At 39.5% G+C, this 17,241-nt stretch overlaps 1 protein-coding gene across 2 annotated transcripts in view; it reads left to right on the forward strand.

Annotated features, from left to right (window-relative positions):
• Positions 1–10,365, forward strand: part of gas7a (growth arrest-specific 7a) — a 32,859-nt gene extending 22,494 nt beyond the window's left edge. For both annotated transcript variants that reach the window (XM_084925138.1, XM_084925137.1), the window contains 4 exons: positions 762–885; positions 4,172–4,251; positions 4,994–5,092; positions 8,719–10,365. In XM_084925138.1, the coding sequence (XP_084781264.1) occupies positions 762–885; positions 4,172–4,251; positions 4,994–5,092; positions 8,719–8,832 (417 nt within the window). In that variant the 3' untranslated portion in view covers positions 8,833–10,365. The remainder of the gene's footprint in view (positions 1–761; positions 886–4,171; positions 4,252–4,993; positions 5,093–8,718) is intronic.
• The last annotated feature ends 6,876 nt before the right edge of the window (positions 10,366–17,241 follow it).

Here is a 17,241-nt window from a genome sequence, read left to right on the forward strand (position 1 = left end):
CAGAGTAGAGCCGCTACTCTTCCTCCACATTGAAATGAGCGATTATTAGGATGCCTTCTGGGCGCCTCCTGGGTGGGATGTTCCAGACTTGTCCTATCAGGAGGAGGCCCTGGGGCAGACCCAGAGATTTCTTGGTTGGCCTGGGAACACTTTGGTATCCCCCAGAAGAGCTAGAGGATCCGTGGAGATGGAGGTCTGGGCATTACTACTTAGACAGCCATCCTTGTGATCTGGACTGCGATGGATGGATTCATGGATGGACTTATTAAGTTCTTGTCCTGTAGACACTTTAATGAATTATATTCAACTTTTTACATACGTTTCTGTTTTCAGTTTCCTTTAGATTTTTACCTTAAGCTCTTAAACAGTCTTCAGATTTACTGTGTACTATACTATACCACTTTTTAATATCTGCATTTTTGGTTTTTCTGTCTTAACTCTGATAAAACTGAAAAGAAATATCTGCTGCTCAATGTCTCAGGTTTAAAATGGGCTGTTTTGGCTCACATCGCCTTTATTATATTATTCTGTGTTTACATTTCAAACACAATCACAGCACAACCTTGGAGAGTTGCCTATGTACAGAATAAGAGGAAAGACTCAATGGTATGGATTAGAAGAAGATTAAAGGATGAGACCAGGATCGCAGCACGGATGTCAGAAGCCAGCATGAAAAGGCTGTAATGACTGTAGTAATAGATGTAGGTGCAGGAAATCTGAGGATTACCACGAATGACTCATTGTTTCTGTGTGCGCCGCAGGCACGTAAAGCCCTGGCAGACAGGCAGAAGGATCTGGAGGTGAAGACCCAGCAGCTGGAAATTAAACTCAGCAATAAGACGGAGGAGGACATAAAGAAGGCCCGGCGGAAATCCACACAAGCAGGTCAGAGGTCAAAGTTTCACAAAAGTACAGTCGTCAAATAATAAATGGAAAATTCAGGGAATTTTACAGGAATCTGAAACAGCTGGACAAAAGAACAGGATAATGAAGTTTTCAAGCACATCTGTGAGCAGCTGGAAACGATAAAAGAGGTTTGTAAGTGGTTTTAGTTCCCCTTGTTCCTGGGGTAAAGGAGTAGTTTGACATTTTGGACAGTAAACCTGTTTTTGTTTAAAGAAAGGAGAAGATGGAAACCAGCCTTATTGTTACCGTACCACTTTTTCTACCGTTTATGCTAAGCTAAGCTAAGCTCACCTGGCTGTAGCTTTGTACTGCACAGGGAAGTCAAACTTACAGTAGCAGTCTAAAGTTTGCACACTCACACGTTTGTGTAGCTACTGTTGCATAAAACTGATTACTTTACAACATGTAGTGTCAGTATTACTGGAGAACCACTTGCTGTTATTATCATTATCAGCTGTACTTAGCAGCTGCTTGCTGAGCACATCAGGATGATCCTGCCCAAACCTACTTGAGTATTTTAGAAAACTTACCTTTTTTTATGCCTTTTGACATTTCGCTCACACATGTAAACATCTGTTTATGTCACTGAAGACTAAAGTTTTCAAAAACTTAAGTTCTGCACTTGCGTGTGGACAGGAAGTCGAATATTTGGTCCTCTAACATCACAACAGTGTGTGCCTTTATATCCTTTTTAGACGTCATTGTCATGTTATTGTTTGCATAATAACTTTCTAAGCTTCTAGTTGGTCAACTTTACAGTTAGGGTTCTATCGCTTAAGTAAAACAAATACATTACTTAAAAAATTAATTGGTTACTTTACATTAATAAATACATAAAGAAGTACAGAATTAAATGTAGAAATTCAAATTAAAAGTTAAATATGTGCAGAACTGTTACTGTAAAGTACATTAATAAATAAATATTGATTTGTGATATTTTTATGCATTTTTCATCCTCCATATCTATCTGCAGCATGGAAGGCTTAAACTAAAATATCAGCCATATGTTCAATATTCTGCAGACTGTGTGGATGCATTGTTATTATGATGTGGGGGTTTTCTCGCCAAAGAGAAGAAACTCTGTGTTTGGCATCCCAATGAGAAAAGATCCTGTTGTAATAGTTTCCCTCCATATTTCTCCTCTGGAGAGGAAACGCTCTGCAGGAACTAATCTTTCTGTCCGCCCCTCAGTAGATTAGTCACGGTTCACAACACTAATCAATAACTTTCACGAGGCTCAGGTGATTGATGTCGGCTTTGTGCTGCTGCTACCTTAAAGTTGGGCCAAATACTACTCGCTGCTAAACACAGGGAGGTGTTTTACCCATTTTACCTGCACTGAAGGAATTTTAATAAGCATCTATGGTTTTCCTCTTTTCCAAGCTCAGTGTAAGGATGCAAAGAGCTGAAACTTCCTGCCGTCTTTGGTCAGGAGTAAAGAAACTGGAAGGAGAGACTACATCAAAAGGATGTTTAGGATCATAGACAGTAGCTACAGTGATGTCGTCTGGTTTTGAAGCCTTAGAAGAGCATTTTCAACATCTTTCAAACTCAATGTGATGAGCGAGGGACAGACTGCATGCTCAATGGCTAATGACTTTTCAGTCACAAGTCTTTACCCAATGAAACGAGTGACTGAGCCCATAATATCATCGGGAAAGTGTTTAGAGAGGTCCTGTACACTTCAAGAGGACCAGAAATCCTTTTGTGTTCACAGGCTTTGCCCCCTAGTGGCTATTAAATAGAATACAGGTTAGAGGCACTTGTGTGTCTTCTTCATTTTTCAGAGCCAGAAGCTACGTGCATCTGTTTTAACTGTTGACGTTTAGCCTGTATTGGAAATCCTGTTTACAGCCTCATATAAAGGTAACTGTCTAAGAACTGAGCTTGAACTAATAAAAACCACAGTGCTGATGAAATACAATATAACACAAACAAATCACAAACATAGCTACATCAAAGCAGTTTTATCAATTTACTATAAAAATACAGTATTTCTATAATATAAAACAAATAAAATGTTCAGTTTCTTTCAATTCTTCACTTGAATCATCTGAGGGGAGGAAATGAAAAAGTCATGTAAAACTTTACCTTCATCCTGTGAATATTTCACAGTTACAGGACCTCAAGGTACTCGAGGGCAGGTTGAAGTATGGCCCTTTGTTCCAGCACATATCTACAGAAGATATTCACATTTTGTTTTCAGGGATGAAAAACACATTTAAGCTCTGTTAAAAAAACACAACCATCAGTTTAATGTCGGCTGCGTAGAGGAACAGAAACAGCCATGAATATCTGAATACCTGAATATCTCTTCCTGATACGTCACAGCAGAAAACTACATTTTGGTTAAACTGTAAAGGGATCGTATCACATGATGGAGAGGTGGCTGCTCGAATTGTACCATATAAAAGGAGTTGCTTTTACGTACTGTTTGACATCCAGGCTCATCATTTAGCCGTGATTCCTTCTGGGTCAATTCATCTTTTATTAGATTATGTTGAATGTCCATGTAATTATAATTTAATACTATACTGTTATTTACAGTTTGATTATTTATTAAACACAAATTTAAAAGGGGAAAAAAATATATCTTACTTTGGTCATTCAGTACCCTTCGGTCATGATTTGTAAGAAGATTTTTATTATTAAAGTAACTGTTTATATAACGCATTACTGCAGGGATGAAGCATGCTGATTAATATTGTTGTATGCCCCATAAAACTTAGTCACGGTCATTGTGGTCTACATAAATGAGACAGCGAATAAACAAAAATCTGAACAAGTTGCTTCACTATCGTATTATTTACTCAAGGAAAAAACTTTAACAAGTACCATAAAGGCAAAAAGCTGTCCACAGCCTGAATATACAGATACAATAACAAAATATCTGCTGAAATTTAGGATTTCTTCTGTGGACACCCACAATTAGACGTTCCACTCACAGTAAAACAAAGCTGCCTCTCAACACGTGAAAAGTCCTTACATCTGCTTATAGCTGAAGTGCAGTGTGCAGTGCGTTCATTAAACGCTTCTATCGTCTTGAAAGGTGCTAAACATTTATAGTACAGGTCGACGAGAAGCTGGGATTCATCTGTGATGGCGCTGCGCTCGCTGAATGCTGATTCCTGAGCGCCCTCTGCTGATCGTTACAGGCCTTGCAGCACGTGTTAACCAGCAGATCTACGATCTTGCACTCAGAGCTGAAACAAAATAAAATACCATCAGCTGTTCTTCTCATCGTGTTGCTCTGTGTTTTTTCCAGGTGATGACCTGATGCGCTGTGTGGACCTCTACAACCAAACCCAGTCCAAGTGGTTTGAAGAAATGGTGACAACCAGCATGGTAAACAGCTGTGTGTGATTCATGAGCCAAAATGACCGAAACAAAATATGATGCATGTCTTCTCTTCTAGGTCTGAGCTGTGACACTTTATACTGTGTAATGTATACCGTACAGGAAAATCACAAATAAGTACAATTAGGTTCTGTAATTAGACTTTAATTAAAAAACAACAACACTATCCTGTAAGTTCATCGTAGGTTTTATGTCCTTATCTCTTCAGGGATATTTTTATTATCTTGTTATTGATTACAGCAAAACGAAATAAACTAAAGACTCCCCTCCAGCCCAGTGAGAAATATTATAAACATCAGTTTCACCTTTATAACCACACATTACTGAGTATTAAACATTTACACCAATGAACTAAAGGTGTTATGGTTTTTAATGTGTGCTATCACAAAGTTTCCTTTATTAGGATAGCATAGTGTGCAGGTATTTGTCTAGAAAATATTATTTATCTGGTTTTAAATCATATTTATAACCTCTGAAAGATATAATATTTCCTAAATACTGTTAATATTATATTCAAATGTAAAAGTTAAGCTTGTGTTGAAAGAACCTCGGCAGTTTTATATATGAGGTCAGAGAAAAGAGCAAAAGCTGGATTTTTATTTCAACATATTCAGTGGTGGGATCTCCGCTCATTAATGACGGACTGATAATCTGCGTGATGTCAGTAGTATAGCGGTTATCGGCTGTCTGTCTTACTAAGTAGGACATTTGTCTTCCCTTTTCCGTGTAGGAGCTGGAGAAACTGGAGGTGGAGCGGATCGAGTGGATTCAGCAGCATTTACGACAGTATACGACCCTACGGCATGAAACAGACATGTTCAACCAGAGTGTGAGTTTGTGTCTCCTGTACTTTGCTGTGTTGAAAAATGGGCTCCCCAGCTGAGAGCTCTCGGATTGTTTTGTGTGTTTGTGGCAGTTTTAGCACTTTTTTGTGGTATTATTTTGGCTTCTGTTGTCATTTTGTGTCCTGTTTTTGTTCTTTTTTTGTAATGGTTTTGTCTTAGTAGTAGTTTCTGCTTCTGTCTTTGCAGGTTTCTATCTTTGTGTAATCTGCAGAGCCTTTTTCTCACCTTATTTTTTACTTAATCACTTCAGTTTCTCGCTCAGTTTTCCTGGTAGCTGTAATTCTGTGTTTCCTGCTGTTTTTTGATCACAAGAACTCTAAATCCGTCTCCAAAGCCACTGATGGTGTGTACTCATTTCATATTCACAGATGAAAACAGAAATCTCACCCTTAAGATTGTAGATGGCTTGTAATGATGGATGTACCCACACACTTCGGAGCCAGAAGCTAGCGTCCCTAATTGATTCCACAGTAACACTGCAGTTCCCTTTTTTCCAGATCCAAGCAGAGACTGTCGGCGAGAGGCTTCAGTGTCAGACTTTGGAAAAACATCTTTTAAATCCCTGCTTTTTAGCTACATTCTATTAATTTGTAGTTCCGCATTATCCTTAAAACAGTTGGTTTTAATACTGAATGGAGTTGATTTGCTTCTTATAGACTCACATCACTGTATATCATAACTTTTTTTGTATTTAGAGCCAGAGTTAAACTATTGGCTAGTTAATCCACCTAAAACAGGTCACACATTGCAGTTTTCTTTGGGCCACATTCGGGCTTAGTCTGATGGAAGTATTTGGGGTAACCCATGCCACACCTCTCACCTACACCAAGCCAGTGCCTTAACGAGGGTGTAAGTATCAAAAGTAGTACTAATATGATATATAAATAATTTCTGTGACAAAAGTAGGGGAAAAATCCAAAGGGACGTGTTCCTTTTTTTTTGTCATGTATGATAAATTATAAAATGTGAAGAGGCCGCCTGGCAACGTACATTTTCTGAACCAAATGATTGAGGTGTGGGAAAAAATCGACACAGCATAGCATCGCGATGTGTGTGGTGATATGGGAACAGTATAAACCAGAGGGCTCATCTCATGCACCGCCGTCCTGGAATAACGTTAGCAAAGCAAACTTAAATCAGCTCAACGAGAAACCAACACTGAACACCATGACAATGCTACGTCCTAGTTTAATGGTTTCCCGGAGCTCACAACATCTTTAGATCACCAGGCACAGGTCTCCTGATGCAAGGCAACCGTTCTGCAAACAGTCTCAGTCTGACTTGGACTGACTGCAGTCACACTCAGAGATTGTTGTAGCTTTGCAAATAATTGAGTTTAGTGTATAAATGCAGACAGATAACCAACATGTTACTATCAGTGAATCAGTCTTTGCCAGTGAGCTGGTTTTATTCTGGTTACATTCCTATAGACCAGGAAGTTTGCTGAGCTCGCATTTAGTAGTTAAATGTGGATTTCTGCCTATGTCAACATCACAGTTAATTGCTGTGTTATTAGTAACAGATTACATGTAATTGCCGACTTGACCCCATTCAGTGGCAGTCTGATGTCAGACAGTGACAGCTTTGGTATGCTTGACAATTTCATTTTGCAGAAAATAAGTAACTGAAGTGACACCTTTTTATTGGCTAAAACAGATTTTAACAAAGTTTAACTTTGAGATTTTTTCGTTTAAAAAAGGTTTTAAGTCACGATAATTGTAATTGCAATACTGAGCATATCGCAGAATATTATAAAAATCGCAATAAGAAGTTTTGTGATAACATCATATCGTGGACCGTCTGGTGATTCTCACCTTTACTGAACAACAGACTGAATAATCAGCTAATCGGTGCATTAAGGGTCCGAGTAAACCATCAGCAGTGGTTTCACTGCTGTGATGCGACTTCGTGCTTCGTGCTTCTTGAGCTGGCGAGCGTAGGTGCTGTGACAGAGCGAGCCCTGGGCGATCCCGCGTCAGCCTTTGATGCAGCGCGCCGGCTGAGATCTCTCAGATCCTCAGAGAAACCCGCCCAGACGTTCTGCTCATTTAGGGCCAAAGGCCTTTGACTGTGATGAGACGTTTTCTGTCAGCGCTGTAGGAAGCTTCCAGAACGAGGGCGCCTCTCTGCGTGAAAGCTGACAACATGAATACCGCAGAGGTGACAGACGCACCAGAGATGAAACCAATACAATCATCTGCAAGCGAAATATAGGACAGTTCAAGTCACACAGCTTTTACGTTTGGATTGCTCACTTTTTGTTTTCGTCTGTATAGAGGAAGATTTTAAATGTGCAGCAACACTGAAGCTCAATGAACCCGACTAATGAATACAGATGGGAGTTGCAGCCGTACGCCACGGTAATCTCATGATCTGGTTTAGCCTCTGTTAGCACACAGACTTTATGGAAGACTCACAGTATTCTGAGTTAAAATCTCTGGTTCACATCATTAGTTCTTCTTCTTTTTCTTATCCTCCATATTCATCATCCTTTGTCCTGGTCACTCCCAGTTTAGATCTTAATATCTTCAGCTCCACCTCCTGTCTTTTTGCCAGTGCCATCATCTCTAATCCATACACCATAGCCGTTCCACTTTCGTTTTCACTCTTGCTGCTATCCTTCTGTCATAACTCACCCCTAACACTCATCTCCACCTGCTTCACCCTGCCTGCACTCTCCTCTTCACCTCTGTTGCTTTGGATGGTTGATCCAAGTTAGTTAATATATTGCTTTTACTACCTCTGCTCCTTGGATGTTCACCTTCCCACCTGCCTCCCTCTCATTCAGACATCCTTTAATCACACATATGAACAAAACTCCCGACAATGGTCTCGGCCTCATGTTGCATTTCCATTGGCTTGATTGAGGCTTACATTCTTTGCTTTGTGCAGCCGAGTGTGAAGTCCGAGGACATGAATCCCATCTGGAAAAAGGTGGATTCCCCTCTTGGACTTGTTCTTGCATTTTTGAGTTGCTCCAAATGTCCACAATCTCATCTATGTACAGCATGATTTGCTTCTAGAATCATTTTTGGGATCACAGTTTGAATAAACTGCACTGGTTAACGTCTCTGAGAATAAGAGCTCCTTATAAAGAGAATTAGAGAAACAGGAAAAGAAGCACTGTTCTCCTGAATGTTTAAATTGTTTTCTGATCATTTGCAAGAGAAAACCTAAAAAGGTGCATGTTGGGTAAAGTTAAAAGCCTCATGTCACCAGGTGGGACAGGTAGCTGCTCAAAATAAGGTCTCCTTTTTACCTGCGTTATGACATCCAAAAATGTGTTAATATTTGTGACACTGGGTGATGAGCTTCCTGATTTTCAGTCCTGACCTCCGGTGCAGTTTGGGGGCCTGAAAAAAATCAGCTGATTGTGAAGAAGTCATTTGGGTCAAAGTGATTGATTTTGCACGTAATGAAACATGTTGTTATATAAAAATTGTCACTAAAGTTTGTGGTTTAGTTTGTTACCAAACTCTTTTGGGCTTTTTGGGCAGATTACCCAATCAACTGACCGCCCAGCACCTCCTGTGCACCTGACCTTTAGGTGTTTAACTCTGAATGAAGACTGAAGTTTTATGGGGTCACATTACTGTTAATATCTTTTCAGATGGTTGAGCCCGTCGACCAGCTGCTGCAGAATGTGGATCCCGCCAAAGACAGAGAGCTGTGGGTGAAGGAGAACAAAACCGGCGATGTTCGGCCCGTGGATATGGACATATAGCTCGTCCCGGCCTGACCTGGGATCAGCTGTCCTGTCTTCAGTATTAAAACACATCCACAGAATCCAGGAACACTTGATGACACTGATTCGGGGACGGTGCATGTTCAGACCCCTGAGGTCTGCTCATCCTCTCTCTGAGTGGAACAGTGAGGAGGAAAACAGTCCAGCTAACAGTAACGGACCCAAGTACCAGCATGTTCCTTCTAAATTTAAACCCCATCATAATCCACATTAGCTTACTGAATGCCATTTAACATATTCTGCTGTTTACCTGTTGTAAAGTTGAGATTATTAAAAAAATGTACGTATTTTGAATTGTTCAGTTTAGCGTCAACCAACACTTTTCCAGTCTGAGTAAACCAAACAAAAAAAAAGTCTGATTATTGATATTATTTTGGATACTGAAGCATAATGAGATCTTGGAATGATATATTTTCATAATTTGCTGGTCCATTTTGGTGGAAATGCATGTTTTGAATATATTGTTTTCACTGTACGTGGAGAGCTGCACACTCTGTGGAACCATGATGGCTGTTTCGGTGTAGTTTATGGAAGTTAAACAAAGTTTTCTCTATCTTGTCCATAATTTTGGAGCTTTGTCCCACTTAAAAAAAGGAAAGTGTACAGCATAAATATCCAGAAACCTCAACTTTTCCAAGCATTTTGCAATCGGGATTTGATTACACTCAGCACAAGTCCCAAGATGGAGTCCCAAGATTTAGGCCAGGGTCTATTTTGAATCAGCGCGAAGGAGGAAAAGGTGGTCCAAATTACACTGAAACACCTTTTAGTGCCTAACGGTTATATACCTGGAATGTCCTTGATTTATTCTTCTCTGCATCGGTGTACATTTGTACATACTGGTTCGATGTTTGCACTGTTCAACGTCGTCTGTTTCACTTTTTGTCGACCCTTAAAGAGAAGATCTTTAAGGGTCGACATGCAGCGGGAAGTGCGAGGTGATAGAGATATCAGAGACTGCATGTAGACTACGTGTCCGTGTTTACATATATGTGTTTGTCTGTCGCTGTCTTTACATTTTGTTGTTTGTTTTGGAATAATAATCTTTTCTATGTTCCCAGAAGGACAAAGTTAAATAATAAAGATTTTAATCCAGCTGCCAGGCACTCAAAAAAAGTTGTGAAAAAGTAAAGAAATGCTTAGCTGCCTTATGAAAAACACTGACCGTTCGTCCCCTGCAGCACATTCAGACTTTGCTTTGCCCCCCCCCCCCAAACGGCTTTATGTGTAGGTTTGAAATAGTGTATTTGTTGTAGAGGTTTTTATCAGTGCGTCTCAATGTTGTGCACTAAGTGTGACGAGTTATTATGTTCCAACTAAATGTTCTTGACCTGAATCCACAATGACATAACGGTTGAGTTAACTGCCCTTCTGTGGTGACTGTTTTCATTAACGTGAGTTTAATCCGATTTTCCCAATGTTTTTAAGAATGTTGGATCACAGGTGACCTCTGTCCCGACGGTGTAGTGAGGAATGCAGTGTCCAAAATAAATCTCCTCTTTGAAAATTAAATGCCACAGCGTGTCGTTATGTAACTCTGCCAGGGGGGGCTGGGGGTTTAGAAATGGGCAGTTACATCTGCAAGATGTTTCATTTAAGATCTGATTGATGTGAATAAAAAAAATTTAAACTCATAAACCTGGTGAACATGTTTTATGTTAAACCTGCAGCTCATAACACTGCTCAAGTGTTTCTTACAGATTTTCATATAATGAATCCAAATATGATTATTATGTTTTGTTTTTTTATACATTTTACACCTGAATTACATTTTTGAACAATGCACAATCAATATCAGCTTTAATTCACGAGGTTTTCCAGACATCTAGCGTGAACTGTTTGGGAATTATAGATGCTTTTTATAAAAAGCAGCAATGTGAAAGTTATATAGCCGTCTGTGGACCGGATCAGGGAAACTCCCCTTTATATCAATGTAAATATGTAAACTACACTCTTAACCCTGACGTATATTAGAAAGTGTATTTTCAGCAGTACATTTCGTTTTTTCTGCATAACCAAGAAATGCTGCCACAAGTCTTTGGTCATAAATTACAACAATTAAATGTGTAAAATTACAGAGAATGTTCTGGTAGCTCATTGCCGAGGCTGTCCTGTAACTACAAAAAATGATTTTTGTTTGTTAATTTACAGAAATTGTCCTTTTTTAAGTACTGTGGACCCATTGTAAAAAAAAAAAAAGAAAAAAAAATTATAGTAGTGACAAAACAGGAAATTTTCTGTCATTTAATTGCTTATCTGTGTTTTGTAACATGAATGACTATGAAAAATGAAAATGAATGTCTTTATCATTAAGAAAACGCTGGAATACTTATTAAAAAATACTTTATAAGCCCCAAAAGTTTCCAAACTGGAGGCCCTCCGACCTTATGTTTCACACCTCTGCTCTAACTAAACTGAACAGCTGACAAGTTTGACGAGCATATGAGATCTGTTCCCTCATTATTCTGAATTAAACTGATACACGATCTGGAGTTGATTCCAGGTGTTGAACTTGCATTCAGTACTTGTTCACTGGAAGAATGAATATAAGGCCCAGATGGTCACACAAGTGAAGGAGGCCGCTGTTAGGCTGAAGTACCAACGTCTAGAACCCATGGACACACGAACCAGTGATTTTATTCGACTTAGGCTAAATTAACAAGCCCCCAGATACTCGCATTTTGCAAGTTTCCTCAAATAATGCCAATAATTGCCAAATGATGGCAAATATGAGACCTGATCAGACTGGTACAACATACAGATTGGATTTAAACATTAAATAGTTAAGTTAAACAAGCTTACAGGTGAGTACTCAGCTATTCCACTGACACTATGAAGTTTGCATAAAAGGCAAGGTAGAAGACCTGAGGACGGATAAAAGGATGGGGGTAAAAAAAGAAAAAAAGAGGCAAAAACTGGTTTGACACAATATATGAAGGCCAAGCCAACTAAATCACGGATGACATTTTTTATTGGCTGAATCAAGCAGTGGCTACACTATTAGCTTCAAGATAAACACTAGCAAGATTAAAACTGCAAGTGAGGCCACCAATCATGGCCTACAACAAAGATATGGGTGGAGCAGACCTGTCAGATCAGCTCATTCTGCACTACTCCACCCACAGAAACACTGCTCCCTGGTAGACGATCATCTTGCTGCACTTCCTGGACACTGCAACAACAAATGCCTTCATTTTGCACCGTGAGATGAGCAGTGCCAAGCAGGTGCACCCCATGACACACAAAGACTTGGTGTGTCAGCTTTGTGGCATGGACAAGACCAGCCAGTGTTCCTCAGAGCAGGAGAGCTGATCACATTCCTGTGCCCGCTGTCCCAACCTTAGATCCTGGCCCAAAAGCTACCAAAGGCAGACTGAAAGGTAAACGCTGTCTATATAGTCATAGCTCATCCCACTTTAGGAAATAACAGCTAGATTCTATATTATTATACAATAATACAGAGAAAACAGGGAGAACTAACTAGGGCTGCCACAAACGATTATTTTTGCGATTAGTCGACTAATCAGATCATGCATCCATTGGACGTACAGCGTACAGCTTATTGCACCAGCAGCATCTGCTCTTATATAACTATCATTAGCTTACAGCTTTAAGTGTTTACGGTATGTGCTAACTAAAAATAAAGACAAGATGATAGTTTATTAAATTTTAATGAAATTTGCAGATTGTTTCGGTGAAGTTTAATAAACTCCTTGCTATCTAAAATATAACGGGACACTGGAGTATATTCTCGAGCATCTCACACTTCTGATAATCAGTTGTCTGCTTGACGTTTATTCAGCTGTGTAAAAACTATAACTTTAATCTCAGCCAAACCGATTTACTCAGGAACAAATAAAATACTAAAAAAAAGCCAAACAATAACATTTTGACTAACTAAGTGGCTTATATATATTTAACCTGAGAAAGACAGCGGTGGGTTTGAAAACTATTTGCCGGGTGTCCGGTGTTCTCACGGGCTCTGGTGAGCCGTGCCCCCGGCTAGCTATCGAGCTAGTGGGTAACAGACGTCACCGAAAACGTCGGAGCGCTTTTGAAAATATGTGGTGTCTTGATAAACTGAGCAGATATTTGAGGTTTACACAGCTACATTCTCGCCTAAAAATATGTTAAACGTTTATTTTGTGACCCAGAAAGAATAATAACAGTAATATTAAAACTAACTAGCTGCCGCCATTGTTGGAAACTGAGGTGCGCTGAGCTATGAATTCTGGGACACAGCTTCTTCTTCTTCTTCGGGGTTTAACGGCAGCTGGCATCCTTGTACATGCAGTGCTGCCATCTTCTGTTTCAGTCCGTTATTACACTCTTAAATCCTACTACTTATTCCTGCGTCTTTTGTTATCTTACAAAACTTCAAACGACGCGTCGGCTATTAAATCAATCGTCGACGATTTTGATAGTCGACGTAATCGTGACTAGTCGACTAATCGTGGCAGCCCTAGAACTAACTATACTTTCCTTTAAATTTAGTTTGGGAGTTTCAGAGCTCTGTGTGTTGTGTTTAGAGATCACTGGGTATCTTTGTGACAGAGTACCATAAAAGATAGATGGCAGCCAACAACAAGGGAGGTTTAAGCATTAATCACAAATTGAAATATATGCCTAAAAGGTACCTGAATCTTTCTTAATTAGCATAAAAAAGGGATTGTGTGTCACTTTAAACACAAACTGTCTTCTTGTTTATCACTGATACTTTCACATCCACACTAAAGCGTTTTCGTTTTTAAACGCATCATTTTCTCTCCGTTTTGGCCTCCCGTCCACACTGAGACGGCGTTTTGAAAACGCTCTCGAAAACGCATACATTTCAAAACGGAGCTGTCCCGTCGCAGTGTGGACACTTGAAAACGCAGACTTTCTAAAACGATGACGCATGTTGGTCATATGATGCAGTCATGTGACCACTTAGTCATGTGATACTGTTCTTTGAGGCGGTCCAATATTTTGCGTATTTGTTCTGGTCCGTCTCTCAGTCGATGTTCTTGTTTGCTTTGGAAACCTTGTACTCGTTGGTGACTCGGAGCAACAACTCCACCTCATTATCGGTCCACTTGAAAAATTCGTTGCTTTGTCTTGCCATTTCGCCACCACGTTTCAAAGAGCCGGAATGTAAATAAACGGCAGAGGGAAATGATGCAGGTCGAGTCGTCTTACGTTTCACGCATGCACAGAACTGCAACGTCAGCGTTTTCGGTCGTTTTAGGCTACATCCACACTTTTGAAAACTGAGATTTTCCATTTTCATTTTAAAAAATAATCCCGTCCACACGTAAACGCAGAAATTAAGGAAAACGCTGCTAGGAACATGCCAAAGCAACAGGTGGCGATATATTCCTAACCGTGTAGAAATGTTGGCCAATCAGAAGTCTAGAAGACTCGGTGGGAAAAAGTAAACAAAGCTGGGGCATAGAAGCAGAACTATGGAAGCCCGTTTCCGCCACTAAATAAAAACAAAAAAGCTAGTATCCATAACTCGAAATTTCGAGAAAGTAACTCGAAATTTCGAGAAAATAACTCGGAATTTTGAGAAAATAACACGGAATTTCGAGAAAATAACTCGAAATTTTGAGTTATGGATCTTTTTTTTTTTTTTTTAGTGGCGGAAACGGGCTTCCATACAGAACCGAGTCGTATGTGAGGAGGGACAGTAACTGTGTGTGTATATGTAAACACTGCAGAGACTACAAGTAACAGTATTGTAGAAATTCATTTCACCGAAACAATAACGTGGCGCACAGTGTGACGTCAAAAAAGGCGCACACCTTTGACGCTGCGTTTTCTGCGTTTTTCTCGTCCACACGTAAATGCAAAAACTGAGTTTTCAAAAATCTCCACCCTGGCCGGAGTTTTTAAAAATCTCAGTTTTCAGTGACCAAAAACGCCGTTTACGTGTGGACGAAAGGTGCAAACGCATAGAAAAATCTGCGTTTTCAAAAATACCCGGGTACGTGTGGACGTAGCCTTAGTGTGGACTCTTTGAAAACGACTGAAAAACGCTAGTGTGGACGCGGAGCGTTTTCAGTCTAAAACGCTGTTTTCAAATCTATCCGGGCTAGTGTGGACGTAGCCTAAGCTTAACAAAGAAAAGTTAAACTAAAAGTAAAATATACTAATGGATTCAAGTTGGACTGCGGGAAGCAAATGATCTATGCGGAGGAGCATGTAGGAGCAGTGTATCGTTCTCTGTGCCAAGCCCACATTATCCTAACTGTGAGTTGGCTGTGTGTCTCAACTGACCTTCAGCTCCTAATAGGATTGGCTGATACAGAAGGATTGTTAACCTGAGCCTAATTCCCTTCATAAGGAGCTCTCATCCCGATTTTCTTGCTTTCAATCTAATGAATGAATCCAAGTGTGAAAAAAACATGCTGGAGAGCTGCCAGATGTATTAGAGAGTAAATTGGCTGTCAATAAAAGGCTGGCATGCAACCACTGAGTGTCAGGACGGCTCATAACACTGCAGAGTCAGGAAACTGAGTCTTTAGGTATACATGTTAGAGGAGGTGACTTATCACCAGGCTGGATATTCCTGTCATCTCTTTTCCCCAAGTGCTTGTTAACAGAGCAAGGGATTTCTCCATTTTTAATCATACTTGTTTTCCTTGGAACGAATAAATGACTTCTATTTGGAAACAACAATTGAATTATTCCAGAAAAAATAAAAAACCTTAAAGGTCAATAATATTAGCGCCCAGACAAACTGACCTTTTTATTGCTGTGCTTGTAAAACAAGCTAAAACTAGGTGTTATCTTCCAATTTACATAGTATAAAAACTTCCGCAAGGGTTTGAGCTGTCACTTGAGAAAGTATCATTCTAAAAACAAAAGAAATCAGTTTAGACGAAGCAGGAGATCTAAAGTTATCACAGCATTTCAAGAACTGGAGTGAGAAGTATTAAGATATTTAAAGAGAGCCATACAGTACAGAACAAGCCTGGCGGAGGTAAGAAGTGAACAAAACTAGTGAGAGATGTGTCTACTGACCCCAGGACAACTGCCAAGACGATAGTGAAGGAGTTAGCCAAGTAGGGATGTGTATTCACAGAAAAGACAATCACTAGAAGCCTGCACAGAAATGCACTCTGCGGCTGTGGACCAAGAAAAACTCTGCAGAAGAGGCACATTCAAGCCAGACTGAGGCATGCTGAGGACAACCTGGAGAAAGATTGAATGAAACTATACCCCGTTCTCAGAGTGACGCTGATTATGTCACAAAGCCCTGACTTGAATCCCACTGAAAATCTGTGGGGTGAACTGAAGTCCAAAGTCCATTACAGAAGACCATCAGATCAACCGACTAAAACAACAGACTGCAGAAAAGGAAAAACGATACACAGTGACTGTTATCGTCATAATGTGAAATAATATTGTTTCTGTATACAAAGTAAAGAAATGTAAGCATCCAAAATAACAGTAGGATGTTTGGGAAAGCTTTTGCAAATTCCTTGCCTCTCCAAATTACCCTTAAAAATAGGAATTTTCACAAGGGGGCAAATAATTCTGTCCTCATTTGTATTTTCCACCTGTTTAATATAAAAATCAGTGGTGTGTCTAGTGGCTGGGGGCAAGGGGTGGAAGAGACCCCTATTAAAATATGATTCTATTTTATGCCAGTGTTATAATCTGGATTTATTTTTGATCAAATAGTCGACTTTCTTATTGTCCTCGTGGTCTCCTGTTTAATAAATAGTCCTATAAACAATCCAGATAATATAAATGTAATTAAAATATAAACATTTAAGGATTAAAATACAGAAACTAAACTAAGTTTCATTGGAAACCAAACCAGAGTAAATATATGTGTAAAGATAATCCAAAATAAAGTTGCATACAAACTACAGTTAGGATGAGTCACTCTGTGAAACAGTGCAAACACTACAAATATATCAGTTAAAACAAATTCCAAGTGTAAAGGAAGTGTGTTCAAAATGCATGTTTCAGACACACTGCTTTTTAAAAGAGTCGAGGACATGGCTGAAGTGTCCTTGGTGGATGTTACCATGTTATACAACGACACTTAAAAAGCACAACACATAACACACATACACCTTTACAGACAGGTTTTCATGTTCACGTACACAAAAGAGAACATTTAAACAAATAATGAGTTAACGTGTTCACTGCCACAACTACACAAAAAACGTACAAAACATATTTGAACAAAATTTAACAAACTAAAATAACGAACAAACTTGTGCGCTGTCCATTGTAAATTGTGTGATTTAAAGATTTAACTGCATGAAATCAGCTCGTTTACACAAAGTACAACATCTAAACCAAGGAGGCTAAACAAAACGGACGCGCCAAAAACGTCCAGTCCAGCCTATGGATGACTTTGTAAAGTGGGAATATGGATCCACAAAG

Source organism: Perissodus microlepis, chromosome 4 (assembly GCF_051167445.1).
Source record: "Perissodus microlepis isolate ML-2025 ecotype Zambia chromosome 4, ASM5116744v1, whole genome shotgun sequence".
Taxonomy (NCBI): Eukaryota; Metazoa; Chordata; class Actinopteri; order Cichliformes; family Cichlidae; genus Perissodus; species Perissodus microlepis.